At 50.6% G+C, this 23,518-nt stretch overlaps 1 protein-coding gene across 1 annotated transcript in view; it reads right to left on the reverse strand.

Annotated features, from left to right (window-relative positions):
- Nucleotides 1-19,547, reverse strand: part of LMX1A (LIM homeobox transcription factor 1 alpha) — a 152,631-nt gene extending 133,084 nt beyond the window's left edge. The window contains exons 1-3 of the mRNA XM_072814529.1: nt 19,476-19,547; nt 18,956-19,053; nt 16,494-16,680 (exon numbers count right to left, since the gene is read on the reverse strand). Coding sequence (XP_072670630.1) covers nt 16,494-16,680; nt 18,956-19,031 — 263 coding nt within the window. The 5' untranslated portion in view covers nt 19,032-19,053; nt 19,476-19,547. The remainder of the gene's footprint in view (nt 1-16,493; nt 16,681-18,955; nt 19,054-19,475) is intronic.
- Between the last annotated feature and the right edge of the window lie 3,971 nt (nt 19,548-23,518).

The following is a 23,518-nucleotide window of genomic DNA, read 5'->3' on the forward strand; positions in this document are numbered from 1 at the left end:
GTGTTTTTACTTTACAAGACGATCTGTCTGCCTTTACGTCCTTTAAAAATATTAGGTACGTCCACTGAGAATTCTTAGAAAAGTGATGCTGAGGTTTAAGAGTAATGAAAGAAACAAACCACTGGTATGAGAATAAAATTGCCCATATGGGCATAATCGACAATTGGTGGGCAGTGCTGAACATCAGTGGGTAAATTATTAGTATAATTAGCTGCCATCGACCGAGGATCTTTACTAGATGCTGTATGAACACACGTGATCTTTAATCCCTGTAACATATGTAAAGAGATAGTTTCTGCCTTTTAGAAATAAGGAGGCGGATTCCGCAGAGGTTAATCTACGAAGTAACGGAGTGGAGATTTGAACCCTTATCATGTGCTGGGTGGGGAAAGCGGGGGATAGGTATGTCCGACTTTCTGCCATCCGTGCCCATAACCTCCATGCGAGAATGTGCCTCACACTTTCCTTTCTTCCATATCACTAACTCTTACCCCTTTGGGGATCACAGGCAGCTTCTAGGATCTAACAAAATCTACAGACCCAGAAAAGTGCACCTGTGCATGCACGTGCATGTGCTCGCACACACACACCTACACACTCCTACATCTGAGAAAATAATTCAGGGGACTCGTGAACACCCTGAAGCAAAACCCAGGTTTGAAACCTCTCCTCCAAACACCATCTCCAAGTGTCAACACTGCTGGATTTTTCACTCACTTGTGTCCTTTCCCCCTCCTTTCTGGCTTCTATGGAAGTGTTTCAGGAATAAAATGATGGGCTCGGAAGCAGATACATGATCTTGTCCACAGCCAAGAAAACTCTCGCTGCCCCCACGGCTCCCATGGACCCCTCTCCCCTCACGTCCTCTCCAATTCCGTGAAGTACCCAGCTCGGGGGAATACCCTGGAATCACCTCCTGTCTGCTCTTCTGTTTACCACTGCTATGAGACAGCTTTATCAATGAATCCCGCCCTCCAATCTTCCACTGCGGGCTCAGGGTCCCTATCATGTTCCAGGCATTGGACAAGTAAGCAAAACTGTTCCAGGCTCTGTTCTCATGAGGCTTACACGCTAATGGGGGAAATGATATATTGGCATAATAAAAAAGTAAATTATAGCATATGCTAGGAGGTGGTTAGTGGCTGGAAAAAGGGAAAATATAGACACATAATGGGGTGGTGGAGATGGTAGGGGTGGGTTGTAGCATTAAATAGACATATTTGAGTAGGAGGAAAAGTCAAACTTGTGCGTATCGGTGGTGGCAGTGGGGGTGGGGGGTGTATTTTGTTTCTTTACTGTTTTCTTTCTCATCTAGAAGGTAAGTTCCATGAAGTCAGGGATTTTCTCTTTTTTGTTGTTCAAGGCTCTCCCCCGAGAGCCTGTAATGATATCTAGCACGTAGTGGGTCCTCAATAAATACAACTGAATAAGTAAATGAGTGAATGACGTAAAATTTACCTTTCTGGCTGGCGGAAACAGGGTTAGGACCACAGTTCTAAATCCTACTCTAACTACAGCACTATTCTTAATTAACTGGTAAACTCCAAGCAGAGAGAAAAGAAACTGAGTCAAGACAGCTGCACCGCTTAGAAGGAAAGTTGAAAACCCAACAGAGGAAATGATAATAACCTGAACTCCAGCTTTAGAACAACCGAATAAGGAATGGGATTAAAAAAAAAAAAAAAAAGACAACAAGAAACAAAGAGATCCTATACCAAATAGGGTTTCAATATTAGAAATGACCCTTGAAATCTAGGGCTTCTAAATGCTGAGTGATTCATCAATTAGGCTGTCAGCGAGGTGCATGGAGACGTAGCAGTTAAGACGGACGCCACCAACCTGGACAGTGCCAGCCACTCAGCTCTCGCTGCCCTCCCCACTGCAGACCCGCATATCCAGAACACCCACGTGCACTGGCATGCGTGGATTTTAAGCTTGGTTGCAGCTCTTAGCTCAGAATTTATCCCTTGACACTGACGGGTCTGACATGGGTTGGGTCCCCACAGAAACTCAGAAGTGCAGACTCAGTTCTCTGGCCACAGATTCCCACCTCTGATTTCGTCCCCGTGACCCCACATGTGCATACCCCCAGTTACACAAGGGGACAGAGTGTGCCCATGTGTGTGCATGCACGTGTGCACACATGTTACTGCCCCCACACACACACCAAGAAAAGGGGGGACAACTTGAAGCCCATGCTTCATGTTCAAGAAAGCTCAAAGGGACCACTGAGAACCAAATGACCCCCGTAGACACAGTTACAATAAAACAATCATATCTTGCCATCAGCTTCTCCTGAAAATACTATCCAACCCTAAGAAAGAAGAAGTATACTTGGATGGGGGGGGCCTCAGGCAGGACATACTGTCCCTCCATCTTGCCCCCAGAAATTGGCTCAATCTGGTTAAAAGTCAGGAATGTGAGCTGCCCAGATACCACAACATGTGACTTCACCGCTGGCGGGTCTTACCTATTACAGCTGACACAAGCTTCGGAACCTTCTTTTCTCTCTGATTCACTCTCTGCCACTATCGGCAAAGCTGAATCATTTTGTCGTAACAGTCCAACCCCTTACAATACTGTACATCATTAAAATTTTAAGGGAGCTCATCGGGGAAGTCCTTTAATCCTTTAATAATTGAGCTGAGGGAAAGCGGCCAGTGAGGAAGAGCATTTACCTGAGCTGAGATTAACTAGGTTCGGCTACTAATGGCTTTCCAACAATCCCACTGTGTCCACGTTGCCACTTAGAAGAGTGCGGTCCATTTGGCCCTTGCTCTTTAATGGTCAACGGGGAAACTGAAAAAGGGATACATCATCAAGTTTGGAAATCTGTGTATTACAGTTTTTCCTTCTGGCACTGTGAAGCTCAGTCCAAACCAAGCTCCACAGCCAGGTGACGAGTAGAAAAACTCATTCCATGAATCAGTTGGGTGTCTATGATCTCAAATAACCTGTCACGGATTTTCTTTTTTCCCCACTGAATTTACTGGCTACAGAGGCAGAGCCATTGAACAACACTCAGCTCCATTGGTAGCACCAATTTTAGTTTAACCTTCTTCTAAGTGAAGAGTTCGGACCCCTGATGACACTTATTTTTTCTTTCCTAGAGTCATACGGATGTGACAGCCGTAGACCTAAGGAAAGTTGCACGCCTCTCCATGCACCACTCCCCAAATTCCTGTCAAAACCATTCCCACTCCCTCCCTGCGCACATCAGACAGTTTGCGATCATGCTCCACACCTGAGAGAGCTCAAGGGAAAGGCACTGAGGCAAACCGTGTGATCTCAAAGAGATTATGTGATTTGCCCAGGCCTATCCAGCCAGAGCAGAGGCAAAGGCAGGATTATGGCCCAAGGCTTCTGGAAAAACCCACTGCCATCTTCCAGGTCACTCTAGACTCCAGTCTGAGAAAGTTACCATACCAACCAATCGTGTGAATGAGACCACAAACAGTGATAGCCAGGGGGAGAGACCCGGCCACCCTGGGCAACGAGGGGGGTGGTGTCCCCATTCTGGAGGTCCTTCTCTTCAGGTTGCTCCTGAGTATCACAGGAAGCAAAAGCCCCCTTCAACTGCCAGGCATGTGGACGGTCTAGTTGCCAAGCACAGCTGACTAGCTCTGGGCCTGGGCAGGCTTGCACACCTGTCCTGAGGAATCAGCCACACGGTGTACACCTCGGACCACACTATAACCAAATGGAGTTGTGACTCCATCGATGGAGTCAGATGTATGTGGGTTGGATGGATAAATTAAGCAATAGGTGACATGATTAATGTCACCCATTGATGGGTAAAGAGTGGAGCCAGGAAGATGACAGACAGTGAGGTTCACCCTAAGACAACTAGTGTGTGAGGAAGGAGGACACAGGCTGGAGACTCACTCTGCTGGCCCCCTCGGGCCCACGAACAAAGGCAGCCTTGGGAAAGAAGCGATGTGGGAATCTGCAGCAGCTACCTGAGGAGTGATGGGGGACAGCCTACCTTCTGCTACCCTCTGTTCCGTGGTGTCAGTTCCAGCTAATCTACAGAGGCAGGCAGAAAAGGACAAAGGGAGTAAATGGTTGGGAGAGAGGAGAGCAGGGCCAGACTCTATGTGCCCTAGATGTGTCCCTGACCCTTCCCCCAGCTAGCTGCTCCTCTGTCAACTGGAGGCCGCCCTCTCTCCTGGATCCTCAGCCTCCTTCCTTTCCTGGCTAATGTCATCTTAGCCATCAAGGACGCTCAAAACTAGCCCATCCTATGACATCTTCCCTTCATTCTAGCTCCACCTCCGGCACTGCCTTATTTCCTTCTGCTCTTTCTTCTGCTAGCCACCTTCTCAGAAGAGCTGGTCATATCACTCCCTCTGTTATGTCAACTAATTTTTACTCCACAACCCATTAAAATGCTGTCCCATCCCCTCTATGCTTCTGATGACCTCTTGATAAGGTTACCAATGGCTGCCAATTTCAAGAGCTAGTAGGTAGCCCTACTTGTGGAAAGTCTCCACCTCTGCGTTGTCTTCCAGAAATCCACTCACCCGGCATTCTCTGCCTCTGTGTCATCCCATCAAGGATGAGCTCCTTGAATGCAGGTGCTTCTCCCACTCTGTGTTGTATCTCCTTGGGCATTCCCCTCTTCTCATGATTTATATGATAATATATCCTAAAGCGTGGTGTTCCTTGGTTCTGTATTACTATGTACTATTTTCATTTGCTTCTTGGTGCTTACCACGATTTGAAATATGCCTTTATTTATTAGTTTATTACCTCTTCCATGAAGCTTTTATAACAACCCCAAGCAAGCTACCTGTTGATGAGTTTATCCATTCAACCAACATATATTTGTCTAATGCCTGCTATGTGTCAGGTCCCATGCAAGATGCTGAGATACAGGTCTCAAGAAATAACACAAAACAAAAACAGGAAGGTCTCAGCCCTCACAGAGTTTATGACCTAGTAACATAGGCCACAAAGCAACAAATAAATATATCCTTCATGTTGTGACAAGCAGTAATAAGATCACGAATAGCACAGAGTAATGCAGAACCAAGGGACTTAAGTCAGTGGGCTCTCTGTCCAACAGGCCATGTCACTCTTAACAATCTCACTCTTCTCTTAGGCCTCTGTTTAATTTAAGCCTCTAAGCAGTCTCTACTAGACTGTTAACACATCAATGCTCCATTTTGCTCATTTTTTACATACCTAGCACATAGAGGAATTTAGTAAGTCTGGTTGATGATGAAATGAATGAACAAGTGATTTAATTAATAAACCAATGGTTGATAAGATTCCATTTAATTCTCAATTTGAGAAATCCACATACAACCAGATAAAGTGGATTCCAGTTACTGCTGTTTTACCTGAAATCTCTAGTTTCGTTACACGTCACTTTACAGAAATTAAATTCACGCGTACATTCCATCTCCCTAAAATTGACTGGAACTAGTTTTAAGTGAACCAAGTGTCAGCGCTGGTGAGCGAAGTAAAGCCATACAGGAATACTTAATTTCCTTAAAAGCCAATATTCCATTATCCCCTTTTTTGATCCGGCCAGGCCAAGTCATAAACAAGAAGGAATCAACAGTTCTGCAAACCAGCCTCATTCCAGGGCACAGCGGGATCTTTTCTAGCTGAGGCTGAGGCTCACTTGAAAATACAACACAGTTCAGAAGAAACCTTGGAAAGGGGTTATGCAAGGAATGGATGGACAGCTGCTGGCTAGTCCCAATGGAAGTTATGTTTGGAAGGCTCCAGATCTGATATTTAACAGTTCTGCTGCCAAATGTGCAGACAGGCTCCCAGAACAAGCCACCAATAGCAAACTGTGGGAGCTGGAGAGAGAGAAAAATGGATGCTTGTCTGCCTTTTTGTCATTCTTCCGGTGGGGGAAGAACAGCTAAGCTAGAGGAACAACGGAGACCAATGCAGATGGAATGGGACCGGAAAAGATGGCGGCAGGATGGCTTTGTGGGCGTGGAGTCTGATAAACAGGAGTGCGATGAGTGTATGCTAGCAGCTTTCTCTCTCTCTCTCTCTCTCTCACAAACACACACACACACACACACACACACACACACACACACATACACATACACACTCAGGCAATCCCCAAATCCAAAAAACTTCCTTCAAAACCACGGAACATAGAAACAGCTGACCGTCAGAAGGCTGCCCAAAAGCTCAAGTATCTAGCAGGTGGGGACTTGTTTTCCAAGAGCTGGTTCAACAGGACAAACTGAGAATTGTGATCTCACTGGGGTGTGAACACCAGAATTCAAGCAGCAGATGGTGTGATTTAGAGGAAAGGCCATTGGACCAGGAGTCAGCGGCTGGGAACAGCATCCCAGCTTCCCTCTTTACCAACAGCGTGACCTTGGGCAAGTTCTTAACCTCTCTGAGCCTCAGTTTCTTAGCAATAAAATTCAGGGGGAAGAAAAAAAACTCTCCTTATCTGACTTTTAAAATTGTTGTGAGGTCCAATCAAGATAATACAGGCAAGGGGCTCTTGAAAATGGAAAAGGATACGTTTTTGTCCACACATCCTTTTAGGGCAATTCCTACAAGCCAAGCATGGACCTGCACGCTTTATAAATATTAACCCAATGACCCTATGAGGTTGGTACTATCATTATCCCCATTTTAGGGAGAGGAAACCAGCACTGAGAAAGTAAGACCCTTGCCCACGGAAACGGCTGGTGAGCAACAGAGCAAGGACGTGATCCCAGACACCCTGCCTTCACAATCTAGGCTCTTAACCACCTAGACAGCACTCAGAGTTATCATGCACAGCTCCAGAGAATCCGTATCCTCTTATTCCTATAAAAAAAAATCAACAATAATATCCAACCTTGTCTAGTTCTTTGTATTTTACCAAAAAGCATTTCATGTTCATTTTCTTATTTAATTCTCACAATAACGCTATGAGGTTGTTAGCACATTCCTTGGTACAGATGAAGACAGTGTGCCTTGGACATCTCTTGACAATAGAACATGTGTTTCCAGTTATTTTTCCAGTAATGGAGGGAGTTATGCAGTGCCCAAACCATGCTCGCCCACCTGTCCAACCCCTTCCATCTATGGATGTGGATTTTTTAAAAGGAAGACCCCAGCCAACAGCAGAGTGTAGAGAAAATAAAACCCAGAAAAAAGGAGCGGGTGTGTAATCCCAACCAGCCTTACACACAGACAGGAAGGCACCCTACGAAGCATTACCTGCCTCCAGTCCAAGATCATCTCCTCTGCTGGTCCCACTCTAGGACCTCAAACTCTACTGTTGGGTCATCATTCCTTTTCGACTAAACACCCTTCGAGTTAAAAAGTATCTTGGAAAGAACACCACATTCTCATGTGCATCCCAATGTGAATTATTTCATAATAGCCTGCCCCGTTTGACAGATAGCTAAGACCAGGCACTAGCCTGTACACAAGATAATATGAAATTTCAAAGGTCACAAGATGGGTTCAGAGCACAAGATAAGCAAGAGGGCAAGTCTGAGCTGCGATCTTGAAACTGGACTTGTAGAAAGTAGTGCCCTGGTTGAATCTAGGGATGCCAGATACATAGAGCCCCCAGGGGAAACAGAGGCATGGGGACCAGGCAAACACTCCTGCCAAAGAAATGCAAGGGAGGGTCTTCTGGAATGTTCTTCTTCTTTGGGTTTCCAAAGAATACCCCATGGCACTGCCAACTGGTTTTCATCTCTGAGGAGCTCAGGCTCCATTCCTGTGAAGATGGCGGCCATCACTGTCCCCGGGGCACAAAGGAATCCCTGCTACAATGTGAGGAGGGGCAGGAGGAGAAGGGGTGAGGGGAGCCAGCAGCAGGGGAGGAAACTCTCTCGATGGTTATGTTAAAAAGGATTTGTTCCACTGTCAAAACCAGAAAGCTCTCCCCAAGAGCCAGCTTTAGGGAAGGAAGCCTGAAATGACAAAGAGGGGGTGGGTGTATTAAGGAGGCTCCTTGGAAAAGAGGCATGACGAAGTAAAGAGGGAGGAGCATCAGGCAAAAGGCAGGTATGGCCATAAAAATCCACCTCTGACCTGTGACAGTCCACCAACGCCTAGGGGAAGAACAGAAACTGGGCTCCAGCGTTTCTGCTGGGTCCCACAAAGGGGGCTCCCCAGACCAGCCTCATTCTCTAGGCCAAGGAGGGCCCTTGAAATCCAGGCCACTGGAGTGCTCATCCATCCCGGGCCTCTCTAGGGACCAGGAGAGGACCCAGTGGAGACCCAGCTCCTGAAAATTGTACAAGCCACGTCTTCTCCACTCAACTGCCCACTCCCCGTCTGGGGCCCCATCTTATTCTCCAAAGACATCAACCTCTTCTCCAGCGTGGAGCTGGGGGCCCCCAGGCCAAGCCGACATTGGCTCCTCCTTAGTTAGGTTCAGGCTATTGAGGTACTCAAACAAAGACATATTTGGACCCTCCTGCAGAGAGAGAGAGGGGACCGTTTCTGGGCCCAGAGAGAGCTGCCCTTAATCTGCTGCACAGTGAATGACAACAATGTGAAGAATGAAAATATGGTTTGGGGGGATAGTCCCCAGGAGCCCAACATTTTGGTATTTAAAGGAACTTTAATGAGCTTAAGAGGCTAATCTGGAGTTCAGGAGGGGGTGTTTTGTTTTGTTTTGTTTTCAAAAATCCTTTTAAAGGTTCCTGAGGCTCGATGGGGAGGAGGCACCAGAACTGAGTCAAGGCGTGGCTTTGGTGTGGCCAAAGGGCCCCATGGAACCGGAGAGGAGGCTGCTGGAAAGATCCCTCCCCGCTGCAGCAGCAGAACCTGATGCTCCAGAGATAAAGGATGGTTCTTTCCAGGCTGGAGAGAGGCCATGTCCAGAGAAACAGCAAGAAGCTGGGATTGAATGGTGTGTTTACCTCCTAGCAGAATGCCAGCCGGGCTTCCCACCTAATAACTCCTTCTGATTTACTGGTGACAGCATCAGGCTCAGGCACTTCTCTGACCACCCTCCCTCCCAAAAAAACATCCATCTAGAGTGGCAGGACGTACAGCGGCATCTACGGAGGTACCAGGCACACTCAGAGGATGTTCAGGGGTGCCTACATGGTCACCCAAAGAGCAATCGATGGTCATGGCATCATGCAAACCTGAGGGGTATGCCCCTTGCCAACTGCTGAGCGGAGCCCTGCTCTATAACTGGGTGGCCATGTGACAGGACTCTCTGACTTCTGCATCCACAGAAGACTAATTTGTTTCCTCCACGTGAGCAAATCAAAAGAGGACTAATGGTCCATAAGGATGGCCTGGGGAAAAAAATGAGGCAGTTGATGAGATGGTATTTAAGTAAGATCTGATGCTGGCAAGAGTCAAGTTACTAGAATTCCACAGGGCATAGGGGAGTGAGGGGGAGGCAGAATGGGACGGGGCCAGATGTGAACACCAGATAACGCATGGGGTCCATTCCCAGCAACGCTGGACGCTGAAGATATTTGTTATACACACAGAGTTTAATTGGGCCTGTCAGCCAAGGTAGGCCCATCCATAGTGGCCAGACATCTATCAGGGCTTGTCCATTACAGGATAATAATGATAAAACACAAATCTAATAGGGCAGGGAGACACTGGAGTCAGTAAAGCCAGACGTATTTACTGTTATCCAAAAATAGGATCCCCAAACTGGAATCTGGAAAGGCCGGCAGAGACCAAACTCTCCTGTGGAGCTTCAGCTAGAGGACTAAGGAAAAGCACAGTCCATTTTGTATTTTTAGTTGTTGTGACATTATGGTGCACTAATGGGGAATCTGGCAATGGTTTCCTGCAACTCTGGCTAATTCAAGCATGGCAGCCAGGTGACAAGCTCTCCAGATGACTCGGCTGCCTTGATGCGCCAGTGAGAAGAACGGCACGGAGATAGGTTTTAAAAATCTTTGTCTAACTACCCAGATGGGGTCATCTGTGATGGGAGCAAGCATACACACAAGGTGGGAAACTGACTGAGGGCCACGGTTGTATTCCTTCCATCATGCCTTGCTAATACTTCAGTGTTCCTGCTGCATTCCGATCGAATCTGCTGTGTAATGCCAAAAGAAACTTAATCCCTATCCTAAGTCTCATTTTATTTATTTTCAGTAGTGTGAAAACAAACATGTAGCAAGATTACAGTGTTTACACCTCCTTTTTAGCCCATACAGCTCTAATCCTCCCGCTAATTAATGCCAGGGCCATAGCAATTTTATTAATTTCGTCTTGGTTAAAAATATAGAGACAGATCATTGTGCTCGACTCAAATAACAATTTGACATTTGGAAGGTGTCCGCTTCATTTCAGCAAGGCGGTTGGCTGAGTTTCATTTAATATATGACAAAGAGACACAAAGCGGCAGCCGACGTCGGTCAGCGATAACATAACTAATTCTAATTGTGATGAATGGACTTAAACATCCCACATCGTGCGAGTCAAAAAGACTGAGGAGATGATGTAAAATCCCAAGGCACGGCTGGCCCATTTCCCCATAGGTCCCAGTAAAACAGGCACACGGGAGGGAAGGGCCTCTTTTCTCCTGCCCTCAAATGTTACTTCCTTCAGAACTTTTGCTACGTTTGGCTCCTAAAATCACCAACTCTCCCAAACCAAATCTGCAAAGGCTGCTGGCAATAACACTGGTCTACATGTCACTAAGAGACTTTCAGAAAAACACAGGGGTTCCTAGGGGGTGGCCTCAGGCCTGCTGAAAAGAGGACAGGGCCCTCCCAGGACAGGGACCCCTCTGCTCCGTGCAGAGGGTGTGAGCGGCCCTCCACCTCGGCAGCCCCCAATCCTCCCATCTCAGCCCGCAAGTGGCTTACTAAGAACTCCCCTCTGAAGATGTGAAAGGACATTGAAAAATCCATGTTAGAAAGATATTAAAAAAATAATAATAATTCAGGTGGCTCAGTGGTTGAGCCTCTGCCCTCGGCTCAGGTTGTGATCCCGGGGTCCTGGGATCGAGTCCTGCATCGGGATCTCCGCGGGCAGCCTGCTTCTGCCTCTGCCTGTGTCTCTGACCCTCTCTAGGTGTCTCTCATGAATAAATAAATAAAATCTTTTTTTTTAATAAAATAATTAAAAATAAATTAAAATTTTTTGAAAAGCACTCAAATAGGACTAAGAGTTCACAGTTGTGGCAGAAATTGTTTTTACATCTTCCCATGCGAGTGCATATTTTCCTTCCATAGTTCACCCCCCCGCCCGCCCCCCCCCCCGCCCAGTTCACTCCCATTGTACTGAACAATCAAGTGGACGGGATTCAATATGGGTTATTTTGAACTTGACGTGATTCAACAATGACGTGTTGTATGGGCATTGGCTCTAAGGAGCTTTACCAAATTTCTGATAGTATAACGCGTATCTTAAATCCCCGTCTCTTTTCTCACTTCGAAACGCTATGACCCCAATGATTTCTTTGACCGAAAAGAATAATTATCTGATAATTCAAGAAATGGAAATTGTTCTCACTAGAGAAACAGTACCTGCTCATGACCTCCAAAAAAATTTTCCAGAATGAAAAAGCAACGGTGACGAGGCCTCTCTAAAATCAGTAACAGCATTTCGGCGAATACAAAAAGCTATAAATTAGAAAAATGAAACTGAAAAGCAAGACAAACGATGAGCTTTCAGAAAAGCTCTGGTCACTGAAACCTGAAAGCAAAAGCAAGTCCTTAGTAGCTAGGTGGATGACAAAAGTTCCAGGACTCTACAGTATGCAACACTGGACTGGATAAATAACTTTTTATAATGTGCTCCATTTATGTAAGGATCAAAAGAATCCCACAACCCTGCTCTGAAAAGCATTGTTCATATGCAATTCCCAGAATACTATTAATATCTACTTGTGCTGTCTAATTTTATTTCAAAATTTTAAGTCTGAGATTCCAAGGAAGTCCTACCCAGGGACCAATACATATAAAAAGAGAAAACACCTCTGAGCAAGGACTGTTTCCAATCACCCACTAAATAAAAAAAGAGATTACTCGGCCTGCATCAACACACAGCCACAGCCCGTGGACAGTGCTTATCCCGAGCTAAACCCCCCTGCAATTTAATGCAGACATCAATTTATTACCTAGCTGTGTTTGATTTTTATATTCCTTACATTTTATTATGCCAGGAGCCGGGCCAGCAAAAGATAAAGTAAGTACAGCAAAAATCTAACAACTGCCTCTGTAATTTCATCTCTGGGCTCCTTTTATGAGTAGCTGCATGCCCCATTTTGATCTCCAAGTAATGTCACAGGAATATAAGACTAAACGAATTCTCCTCCCCGCACACACACACACACTCACATCCTACGCTACACCTTGACAAAACGCAGAATTAGTTCGTTACTGGTCCTAATAGAGATCATTACCTCGGCCATCATCTCCGAGGGGCTGCCAATCAGCAGGTCCAAGGCAAGATAGAGACGACTCTAAATGTGATATCCACTTTGCCCCCATTTTAGTCCCTTTCTTCAGAAAATTGGTCTGCTCCAAAAGAAAGGGGAGAAAACATGGACCGGCCCTCTGAGGAAAGGTCTCGCAAGGCCTGGGATTTGCTGACATGTGGGGAGTTGTGATGTTATGAGAACAGCCCTGATGACAGCAGAACTATCCCACTCTGCTCCTAGGATGTCCAGAACAATCTAGGGGATAATGATAAACTTCATATGTGAGGGGAGAGGGCCCCGGCTGACGCACCGAGCTGCCAGGCACATGAAAGAAACAATATAAACTTGATTTAAATGTGGGATCCCTTCCAGAAGGCTTAATTATCTATTGTATTACCACATTCCCGTTATTCAGCAGCCTCTTCTGTCTCCAGCCACAGTCCAACTACAGTATTTGTTTGGAACAAATTCAGGGAAATCTCCAAACTACCCAGATCACAGAGGACTCAGTTAAATAGGGAACAACAGTTATATAAATAGAAGTCCCCTAGGCTGGAAAATATTTTGGTTGTCTGCTAACTTTCAGGAATACTGAAAACCTTTGAATCCAGTCTTTAAACATCCATACCTAGAGGATCCTCCTATTTTACATCACTTGGTACAGCTTCAGCAGTACCATAAGCATATCGCCCCACCTAACGAGTTATTTTTCTCTGATGACTTGTCATGCACCAAAAGACCACCTCCAGCTCTTAATTCCTATGGACATTCATAAATCAGTGTTCTGCGCTCCACCTTAAATGCTTATTTGTTTTGGATGATCAGAAGATAAATTACTCCTGAGGGTGTCATAGTGTACGAGACAAATATTTAACAAAACATCCTGAAGTCTTAAACAAATGGCTGTGTCTCAGATGCCACTGTCAATTCCATTTTTTTTTAATTAGACAAATTTGGTGTTTGACACCAAGAAGGTGAAGCCACTAGCTGATGGAGTAGAATTTTCACCTTTTTAGCTGGCCACCTGACACCACGAATAGGCAGCTAATAATTCAAATGCAAAACTGCCCACAGCCTGAAAAAGCACATATAAATGGCTAAAACAAATACAATAAACTCCCCTTGTTAATATTATGTTTTATGTGTATGACCGTCCCTGGAGACTGCACATTGGCTATACATTCTTTGATCTTAACATGAAGGAATAGCATTTACACTTGGCGAATTTGGAAAGCAGGGCACACCAGCCCCGAATCTTCATGATGTGCTTCCTCATTTACCCCCACGCTGTCCCACTGCCTCACCTCCACCTCTTTTCCGTCCTCCCTCTGTTTGCCTCGCCTGGGCCTCAGATTTTAAAAAGACCCACTCGAAAGGGCAAAATTATTCTTAAATGATCAATTCGTTAAAGAGGAAACGTGCTGTGCCTGTCTCACGGTGATTATCTGCAGCTGAATTGACCCTCTGGAGGATAAAGATCTGGTCATTCAGGAGAGCTTCTGGGCAACACCTAGTCCTGCCCTTAGAGGAGGCTTCTAAGAAATGCTCCATAGTTGGGAGAATACAGAAAGGCAATAGGGCCGGGTTACAAGCCCCCTGAAGGCAGCTGGGACTCGGTCTCACAGCCTCTCATCCCACAGCCCAATGCCTTGCCGCGAGAAGCTTGGTAACAGCTGGCTGATTAAAGGAATCTGTCTTGAGCCTAATTTTGAAACAAACCAACCCAGCAACCACCATGCATGCTAATGCCGTTAAGACGATCAGATGTATTAAAACCCCATTTTGTTTTGAAGAAGGCTGGGATTGGGATGGGGAACGGAAGAGAAACTAGGAATAAAAGTCATCCTTTTAAAAAAAGAGAGAGAGAGAGAGGCCGGGCACAGACCCGTGGTGATAGTGTGCATTGAGCTAACGAGTGCAAACAACTCCATTTTTTGCACATGTGTTTCCGAAATAGACGTTAAAATTAAAACGAAAACCCCTCATTGTAACATCAACACCTCTCTGAACAATGCAGCTCATGCTCCTCTACAAAATCTTTTTGGTTCTGGCCAACAGCTGGCAAGTTGATCCCTGCAATTTTCCCTTTGCAGAAATAGCTGTGAGAGAGGAGAACTGACCCTAGTAGGCTAATAAGCCCAAACTGCACCAAACCTGGGAGGCTGAAATGGAGGGGACATTGTTGTGTTAAGTACTTTACAACAACTGTTTCTTCCCCTCTTGACACAGCCTGACTTCCTTAAAGAAGATCTGACTGGCCAGACAGCTGTGTTGACCCTTAAGCCTTCTTTGATTCGTGATTTTTTTTTTTTTTAACAAACAGAATAGAAATTCACAACCCAAATCCTTTCCTAAGCTCCAATACTTTTGAATTCGCTAGTGTTGTGCCTGAAGGATGTGGACATTTCAGTAATCTATAAGCAGAAAGATAAAGATTGGGTCTACACAATCCCAAAACCTTCAGATGAAAAGCAGGAGAGGGCGGGTGGGGGGAGGAGGGGGGAAGCGAGCAATCCACCAGAAGCTTTATCCAAAGGTGATACTTGAAGTTCTGTGGGCGAAATCTGCTTAATTCCCTAAAAATTGCACTTTTCACTCAGACACTGTGGCAACAAACAGACAACCAAGAACGGATACAGGCATGTCTTCTTTAAAAAATGTTAACCATAATTACCACTTTGTAAAGTGGTCATGTGTTTTCATTTCTTTATACGTTTCTGTATTGTCCAACTCATCCAAAACCGAACATGGATTCTTTTTTAGGGCTAAAGATGCAAAGTTATCTTTTCAAAACCAGCATCCAGGCCCAGGACCCCTTCCACAGGAGGGCAAAGCTCAAGTATATGGTGGGCAAAAGAGCCCTTTGCGGCCAAAAAAAGATTGTGTGCGTGTGTGTGGTCACTGGGTATGAGCTTCGCCAGCTTTCAGTAACCCATAGCCCAGGCAACACAGAAAGGAAGACACTTCTGGTTTTTCTCAGCGTTTTTTGTTGTTGTTCTTGCTACAAGGAGACTTACACACACACACCCCTTGGCTGTGTTTTGAATACCGTGATAGGAGCTGCTTTTCGTGCACACTGCCCCTCCTTCGATTATCCTCACCTACTGCTGTCTTATTCACCAGTAACACATTCGGAATTCTGTGCACGCACGCGCGGCCCCTTGGCCATACACACCAATCCTCGTGTGCAAAAAAAAACACACACACACACACAGGCCTGCGTTCGGCTGCATTTTCCTCCAAACCGTGCGTGATCAGCTTTGCGAAGCCAGTGTCCCCGTGAACTAGCCGCTCTTGCAAGGAAAAGCAATTCCCCTTCTCCATGGACCCACTAAGCAACTCTGGGCCTGCCTGGCGAGAACCAGGAAATCCTTCTAACTCCCACTCCCGGCCGCATCCAGGCTTTAAGGCATTACAGAAATCGAGATTCCAAATAATCTACTTGCTTAAATACCTGCCAACTAATTCTCAGAACACCCCAGAACGTTCACCTCGGCTGGAGAGAAGTGAATCCGGTGCGGGGCTGCGGTGCACACCCCCACGGGGGATTCGGGGGAGGGGAGGCGTGCAAGGGAGGAGGGGGCCTCAGACCAGGCCGCGCTTCCGGCCTAAGGGCCCCTGTGCCCCCAGGGTTTTGGAGACTCTGGGCGGAGAAGGAGGGGTCCGGGGCATCATGGAGAGCAAAGGCAAACGGGGTGTGCGCAGAGCGCAGAGGAAGCAGCATTGCTGAGCCCCGGCTGTCGGGACGCCCGTGGACAGATGCGCACAGGGGACGGGCCGCGCCGGAGGCCGCGGGAGCTGAAGCCGCACGGCTTGCTCCCATCCCAGAGCGCGGGGGGCGCAGACACGTGGGTGCGACGGCGTGGGCGCCCCCCAGGAGACCTGGCCGCCGGCAGCCCGCGGGGCACCCCAGAGAAGGGGAGCGGCGGGAACGAGCCGGGTGGGTCGGAGCGCGCACAGAGGTGTGTCCCCCGGGATCAGCCGAGTCCGGGAGGGCGCCTGGGAGGCCGGCACGCCAGCGGGGCCGCCCGGGGAGGGCGCAGCGCGCGCGTCTCTGCGGCCCCGGGGAGCGCACCGCCTGCGGGTGAACGCGCCTCTGGGTGCGCGGGTGCGGGGGGCGCGCTCCGGCGGCGCGATCACTTACTTCTCGTAGTCGTACTTGCAGTAGAGCTTCTTGTCCCGGTAGAAGCAGGTGGTCTCCAGGGGCTCTTTGCAGGAGGCGCACTGCACGCACTGCTCGTGCCAGAAGCTGTCGTTGAGCCGAAGCAGAAACCTGTCCGAGATGACCCGTTGACAGCCCTCGCAGACAGACTTGGGGCTCACCGCTCTGCCTGCAGCAGCAACAGACGTTCGCGGGTCAACCGCGCCGGCTCAGCACCCCGGCCACACTCCGATCAATCCTACACCCGCCGATTCCACCCCCCACCCTGCAACCCGCGCTCCCATCCCGGAAAACCCCCCATCCCTGCTAATCAACCAAACCGAGTTTTGGAAAACAGAGAAAAATCAAACCAGGTGTTGTTTCTAATAAAACAGCGACTCTGTGGGAAAGTTCAAATTCTCCTATATGGGAAGGGGCGGAAATCAATAAGCGGCCTTAATGATCCAACCTACTCAGGTATTCGCGCAAAGGAGCGCACATCCCGTACAATTACACTACAAATAAATTTGCGCTCCCACCTTTATCACCTAAGCATTAAGTCACTCACCCTGCTTGTCTCTTTTAATATTAAATTTGTGAGTCTATAAAAAGAATTTTGGAGGATTGGTCTTGTCTTTTTGCTAAAATGCAATTTCTGTTGTATTTTCTGAGGGAAAGCTTTAAAACTTTTATTTTCTTCCTAAAAAGTCTCAGGCATACAGAAAAATACCGTCTGGCTCCAGGCAAACTCAGTACTGTGGAAAAAAAAGCAATGAACCCCCAAAGTGCTGTGCCTTGGCCGGAGTACAAATTGCAGGTGGGTTTAAACGGAGGATTTTATGTGTATTTTCGTACGTACACATATAAATAATTAAGACGCATCAAAATAGAAGAGGAGAAAAAAAAAAAGAGGAAAGAAGCAGGGCGCGGAGATGCTGCGGGAATTCCGGGAATCCGGCCGACTCAGCTGCAGCGCTTGCGATTTTGCACCCACCCCAAACCCACTCCGCGGAAAGAGGGAATCCTCTCTACCCTACCCTTTGGACTTTTGTCTGTTTTGTTCCTCTATTTTGTGGGGGGGTGGGGAATGCCCTATTTTTAGGATGGGGGAACACTTGGCCGCTTTTGTCGGCACATTTCACAGCTATTTAAAGAAGGCCTATGTCCCCTGATAACAATACTCTTGCGCGTGGTGTCCCAAAGGGCCTGACCCTTCCCCATTTCCTCGCGACACTCTTGTGGTTCCCCCCCCCCCCCCGGGGGGGATCCTGCCACCAGCTCTTGAGTGGAGCCTGTCGCCTTGGGGCGCGCAGGGGAGGACTCAGAAAAGTAGAAAAGATAGTTTTCAGTTGTAAAATTGTCCTGTCTCGGCGTTCAGGGCCGGGACCCGGGCGGTGGGAGCCGCGGAGCGCACACTGGGAGCCGCGACGCGCGCTGTGGGCACAAGGTCGCGCGCGCTCCGTGCCAGGGCAATGCCAGCTGCGGAGGGGGACACCCCCCCACGCTCTTCCGACGCTGGACGGAGTCGAGAAGTTTCCGCAAACCCGGTTGAAAGGAGGGAACGCAGTGCGCCCGGGATTTCGTTTCAGCTGGGGATGGTGGGGGGTCCTCCCTGGATGTGGTTTCTCAGCCGAACCGTCTCCAGTCTCATCACCATCACCTCCCGGCTCTAGCGGTTCCGAATGCCGGGAAGAGGCAAGAGGTTTAAATGACAAAACGAAAACCCCTCCCGCTAAAATAGTAAAACACCCGAGAAGCACCCAGGTCGGGGTGGGAGGTGGGGTTGCGAATCCCTGGCCTCAGGTCAGCAGGACGCGCTTTCGAGGCCCTTGGCTCGCGGCTCCTCCGCGGTCGCTGCAGAAGGATCCGGGAGGCAGGGGGGACCCGCCGGCCTCGAGGTCCGGCTCCAGTTAATTAAAACCGAGGCGAGGGCCCTGCGGCGCGGGCTAATCCCCGCGCTGCGCTGCCCACCGGCCCGGAAAAGCCCTTCGGCCGTGCCCGAGGCTGAGACCCGGGCTGGAGCTGGTGGGGGCAGGGAGGGGGCGAGAAGCCGCCTCGAACTTGGGCGCCTGCGAGCCTCGGCTGCCCCGCGCTCGCCCCTAGGCCGCGGAGAAGCGGGCGGCATTTGCGACGCGTCCATCAGCTCCGTGATTAAAAACCCAGCCCTGGGTATTTTTAATCACTTGCCACTCAGACGCCCGCGAGCCATCTCGCCCGCCCCTCGCGGCTTTGGGGAATTCGGTGCCCGGCGCGGGAGGCCTTGGGGCGGCTTGGGGTAGGAAGGACACACGGGGACTGATGGACAGACGGCGCGTGGGCTCCACTGGGCGCCAGACGCGGGGCGCGCGGGGCGCGCGGGGCGCGCGGGGTCCCTTTCCTCCGACCGGGACCCGGCGAGCCGGGCTGCAGGGCTGGGGTCCGGTGCAAAGAGGGTGCGCCCCGGGGCGCGCGGCCTGAACACTCACCCAGCAGCGACGAGAAGGACGCCGAAGTCTCGATGGCGCTTTGAAAGTTCTCCTCCATCTTCAGGCCGTCCAGCATGTTCGGGCCGGGCCGGGAGGACCTGCGGAGGAGAGGAAACGCTGCTTCTGGGGTCCGTGCGCTCCGGGACCGGGAGCCCGGGGCCGCCGCACTCCTGGGAAAGCACGGCGGGAGTGCCCGGGGTCCCCAGGACGAGAGTCCAGCCCAGAGCAACGTGGGGTGGGAGCAGAGGCGAGTCACCGCGAACTGCCGAGTGATCTGATTTCACTTGAAGTCAACGCGTTTTGTACTGAGACCTCCGCCCCCCAACTGCGCTTCCCCTTCCCTGCCCCCCCGCCCCCGCGCACACCCTCGCGCGGTCCCAGCCGCGGTTCCCCATCCCGAGTCCGACTCCGCCCCGACCTGCACCCCTGCGGGCCCCAGGGACGGCTCCGCGGGGACCCAGCGCCGCGGGGAGGCCGGGACCGAGGGGTGGGGTGGGTGCTCCCCCCTCGCGCCCCTCACCTGCCGGGGCCCGGGCGGGGCCGGGAGAGCGAGCCGGAGCGCGCCCGCCTGCTCGCCGACCCCGGGCGCCGAGAGCCGCTGGGGGCGCGCGGGGCGGTCCTCCCGCCGGCCGGCCGGTGCCGGGAACGTCTGCGGGAGCGGGGAAGTCGCCTCGGGGAGGAGCCGCGGCTGGCCCTGCTCTCTCTTGGACGCATTTCAAATCAACTTTCCGAAACACGCCCGCCCGAGCCGGAGCCCTGCGGCGCGCAGCCGTCCTTACCTGGTGGGCGAGCTCGCTCCCCGCGGCCGGGGCGGGAGGCGGCGGCCGGGCGCCGCGGGGAGCTGCGGCCGGGGCCGGCGGAGGCCCTCGGGGCTGCAGGCGGCGCGGCCGGGAGGGAGCCCGAGCGAGCGCCGGCCCCTGGCTCCGCTCCTCGGCGCGCGCGGGCCGGGCCGGGACGTGGCCGCGGGCGGCCGGCCTTCTCGGGGCGTCCTGGCCGCCCGCGTCGCTGCCGGGGGGCGGCGGGGAGGCCCGGGGCGCTCCGGGGCCGGGAGCGAGGGCGGAGGCCCGGGGTCGTGGGTGCGAGTCGGGCCCTGCTGCGCCGGGGCGGATCCGGCCGCAGCTCGCAGGGGCCGCGGCGCTGCGCGCGGCGGAGGGAAGGGGTGGGGTGCGCGGGGAGGCGGGCTGGGAGCGCGCCCCTGGAGCGGCCGCCGGGCTCCCTTCCCCGGCCCGGCTCGCCGCGGCCGCCTCGCAGCCGCGCAAAGTTTCCTCCCCTCCACGTGCGGGGGCTCCCTCGGGGCTCCCTCGGGGCGCCCCCGGCTCCCCGGCAGCTCTCCACCGCCGCGGGCGCTCGGGCACCGCGGCCCTCCCCGCGCGCCCTCGGAAGCCTGGGGGAGCTGCCGGAGGTGTGCGATGGCCTGCGGGGGGCGGTGGGGGGGGCGCCCACACCCCCGAGCCCCCCAGTCCCCCTGCTCCTGCAGCCGGGGCCCCTGCAAAGTTCCCAACTTCCCCTGAGCTCCAAACGCGCCGGCCGGCTCAGACGGAACCCCGTCCGCGGATGGGGTGTGCGGCTGCCTGAGGAGCCGCGGCCCGAAGCTCCAATGGGGGCTCTCGGGGGCAGAGACGAGGTGGGATGGGACCCCCCAGACGCGAGCCCGCAGTGCCACTGAGCAGGAAGTCAGTTAAGGGGGCGCACTTAGGGGAGCAGAGTACTGGGGCGGGGGGAGAAGGGAGATATCAACTCCCTACACCTCCTAACCTCAGCTTACAGCGGTCGGACCTCGAGCCCCTCCAGGAGCGCGACCCGGGTCTTAATCACCTGCGTAGTCCAGGAGGTGAGCACGGTGCCCGGCCCCAAGGGGATGCTCAATAAATAGATCCTAACATTTATCGAACATTTTATTACGTGCCAGGCTTGGTTACACAGTTAACTCGTTTAATCTTTACAGCAACCCTATGAGGTGGAGACAATGATTATCCTGATATTACAGGTGAGGAAAACGGAGCCGAGTGAGCACCACGGGAGGGGTCAGTTGGGCCGGCTTCTCTGGGGGCCCCTCAACTCCTGAGCTGCAGGGAACTGACTTGGAATGGCCAGGAACTTTGGCACAGTGATCCTGAGCAGGCGAGATGCCACATAGCGAGCACTTTCTATTCCCTTCTCCAAGGACAGGACCACTTCCTTATTTAAAAAAAAAAAAAAAAAAAAAGTGTTGGCAGCTGTGGCTCAAGAGTGCTCAGGGGGCCTTGACCCCACTCGCCATTAGAAGCGCTTTCTGCCAGCAGGCACAAGCCAAACACAGAATATGACTTCAGGGAAACGAGAGAAAAGGGCAAAGAGTTTAATACTTTACATTTGAGTGCCGGTTTATACTTTCCGGGATACTTTCACATACATGATTTCGCTTGATCTTTACGACAAACCTGTGAGGTAGACAGAACAAATAGTTTTATCCATTGTTTCAGATGAATCTTTGGGGCTTAAGCAGGGCTGGGAGGTTTCCCTGTGTGGCCCAGACGGCTAGTGGCATGTCCCCTGACACCTGTCCTTTGTCCTTTCTGCCACCCCAGGTAGAGTGTGGGGGGAAAATATGAATTACAAAAGTATTCTTAGGATAATATATAAAATAGAAGTCAGGCAAGAAAAAAAAAAAACAAAGTAAAGCAAATACCATCATAAGGAATATTTTTAAATGCCCAACAGAGTTTGGGTTTCACTAGAGGTCTTGAATGTATGAAATATGGTTAACTGGTGGTCAGAGTATTCCCTGTAGAGAATACTCTGGAAGTGGATGTGGATGGGTTCTCATCTGATCTGGGACCCAGGCCCCTCGAAATGGTCTTTGCATCTGGAAGGCAGGCTGATTAGCAGAGATCACTCACAAGTGTTTGCTAGGAATGTCTTTCCCCCAGCTGGCTCTTGGGCACCTTCATGATGGAGACCGTCTCATAATCATATTCTAAGCCGTGGGGTCCTTAGTGCAGAGCCAGGCTCATATATGTGATTAACAAATGCCACTTACTTAACTGATGGTTGAGCACTGTGTTCACAGTAGGGATGGGGGGAGCACTCTAGTACAGGTGAAAGCACATGGCGGGGTCAGGAATCCAAGGACCTCACTTCCCCGGACAGTTCTGCCACTGAGTCAGGTAGGCCAGGTTCACCTTTCTGGGCAACTGTACTTCTCTGCAATGAAGGGTTATACTCACCCAATGGTCCCACAGGCCTTCCCGGCCTGCAGGCTGTGAAACAATGGGGTGAGCATTAGAACCCACAGCGCATCACCCGCTTTGCAGAACTGGTCCAGGTGCAGATGCCGATGGGGCTAAGTGACGTGTCCAAATCATTAAAGAGACACTTTGTTCCTTCGGGGTTTTTTCTTTTATGCTTTATGTTCTCTCTCTCGATTGACTGGGGATCGTGAATCCCACTCCTCCCCCAGTGTCATTTCACTTTGACCTGAGCCAGCTCCGTGACATCGTGGGCAGGTAGACAGACATCTTTCCATCTGTGGAAGAGTCTCCTGATCATGCCACATGGTCGTTCGTTTTAGACTCAACGCTATAATTTCATCTTTTTAAAGACAGAAGATGCCACAAAGCCACTGTCCAGAAGCTCTTCATGACGATGCAGCCATATTCTCCCTTTTATCAGAAACACTGTTTTCTGAGAGTTTGTGGAAGTGAGGTAGACAGGCTTTAGGAGAGATACCCCAAATTATTGACTTTTAGAGGTGGGAGCAAACATACAGCTCCTCTGACCCAAGTGTTAGGTTTATATTGGGTCAAAATTCATTTCCCTGGCACTGCCACATCTGGTCCATTGATTGCTCAGGGCTGGCCATTCGAAATGTCAAATCCTACTTCCAAGATCTGTCAGATGTGGGCAGAGCTGCCCTCTCTGTTCTGTTCGCTTTGTTTCTGAACCTGCTCCAGTTTTTCCCTCTCCTCCTAAATTATGGCACCCAGACCTGTTGCAGCTTCCCAATGACCATGTGTTCAGGACCTCATCTCCTCTTTCTGGCCAGAGAACACCCATTAACATGGCCCGATTTGGGGTTAGCATTTTCGGTGGCGGCCGCTGACTCATCCCGTGTATGTTATTAACCAACCCTCCTCTGTCCTTTTCCACATGGGCTGCTGGTAGGCCACATCTCCCCCGAAACTGCAATCGTACAATTGGTGTTTGGCCCCTGGTGTGGAAACTCAACATTTATCCCTGCTAAGAGATAGGCAGCTGTTCCAAACATCAGGAATCTTGCAACTTCAAGCAGATTCCAAGAGATCCAGGGACTACATCTTAAGCCTAGTACTTTGCTTTGAGGAGGAAACAGAGGGCTCTTGCCAGGCTGGTCTGGAAGCTGCCATCGTTGGAGGAAGACAGGCCAGGGTAGTGAATGGGGGGGCCTCAAGAGGGTGCACAGGGTCCCTGTAACCTGCCCATGCCTCTTCACCTGGGAGATGCCTCTGGTCCTCTTCCTGTCACCTGTCCTCTGTCAAGTAGCAATCTGTGGAACCAGCCGGGGAGCTACCCCATCTATGGCAGAGAACACAGAAGCTCCACCAC

This window comes from Canis lupus, chromosome 38 (genome assembly GCF_048164855.1).
Source record: "Canis lupus baileyi chromosome 38, mCanLup2.hap1, whole genome shotgun sequence".
Taxonomy (NCBI): Eukaryota; Metazoa; Chordata; class Mammalia; order Carnivora; family Canidae; genus Canis; species Canis lupus.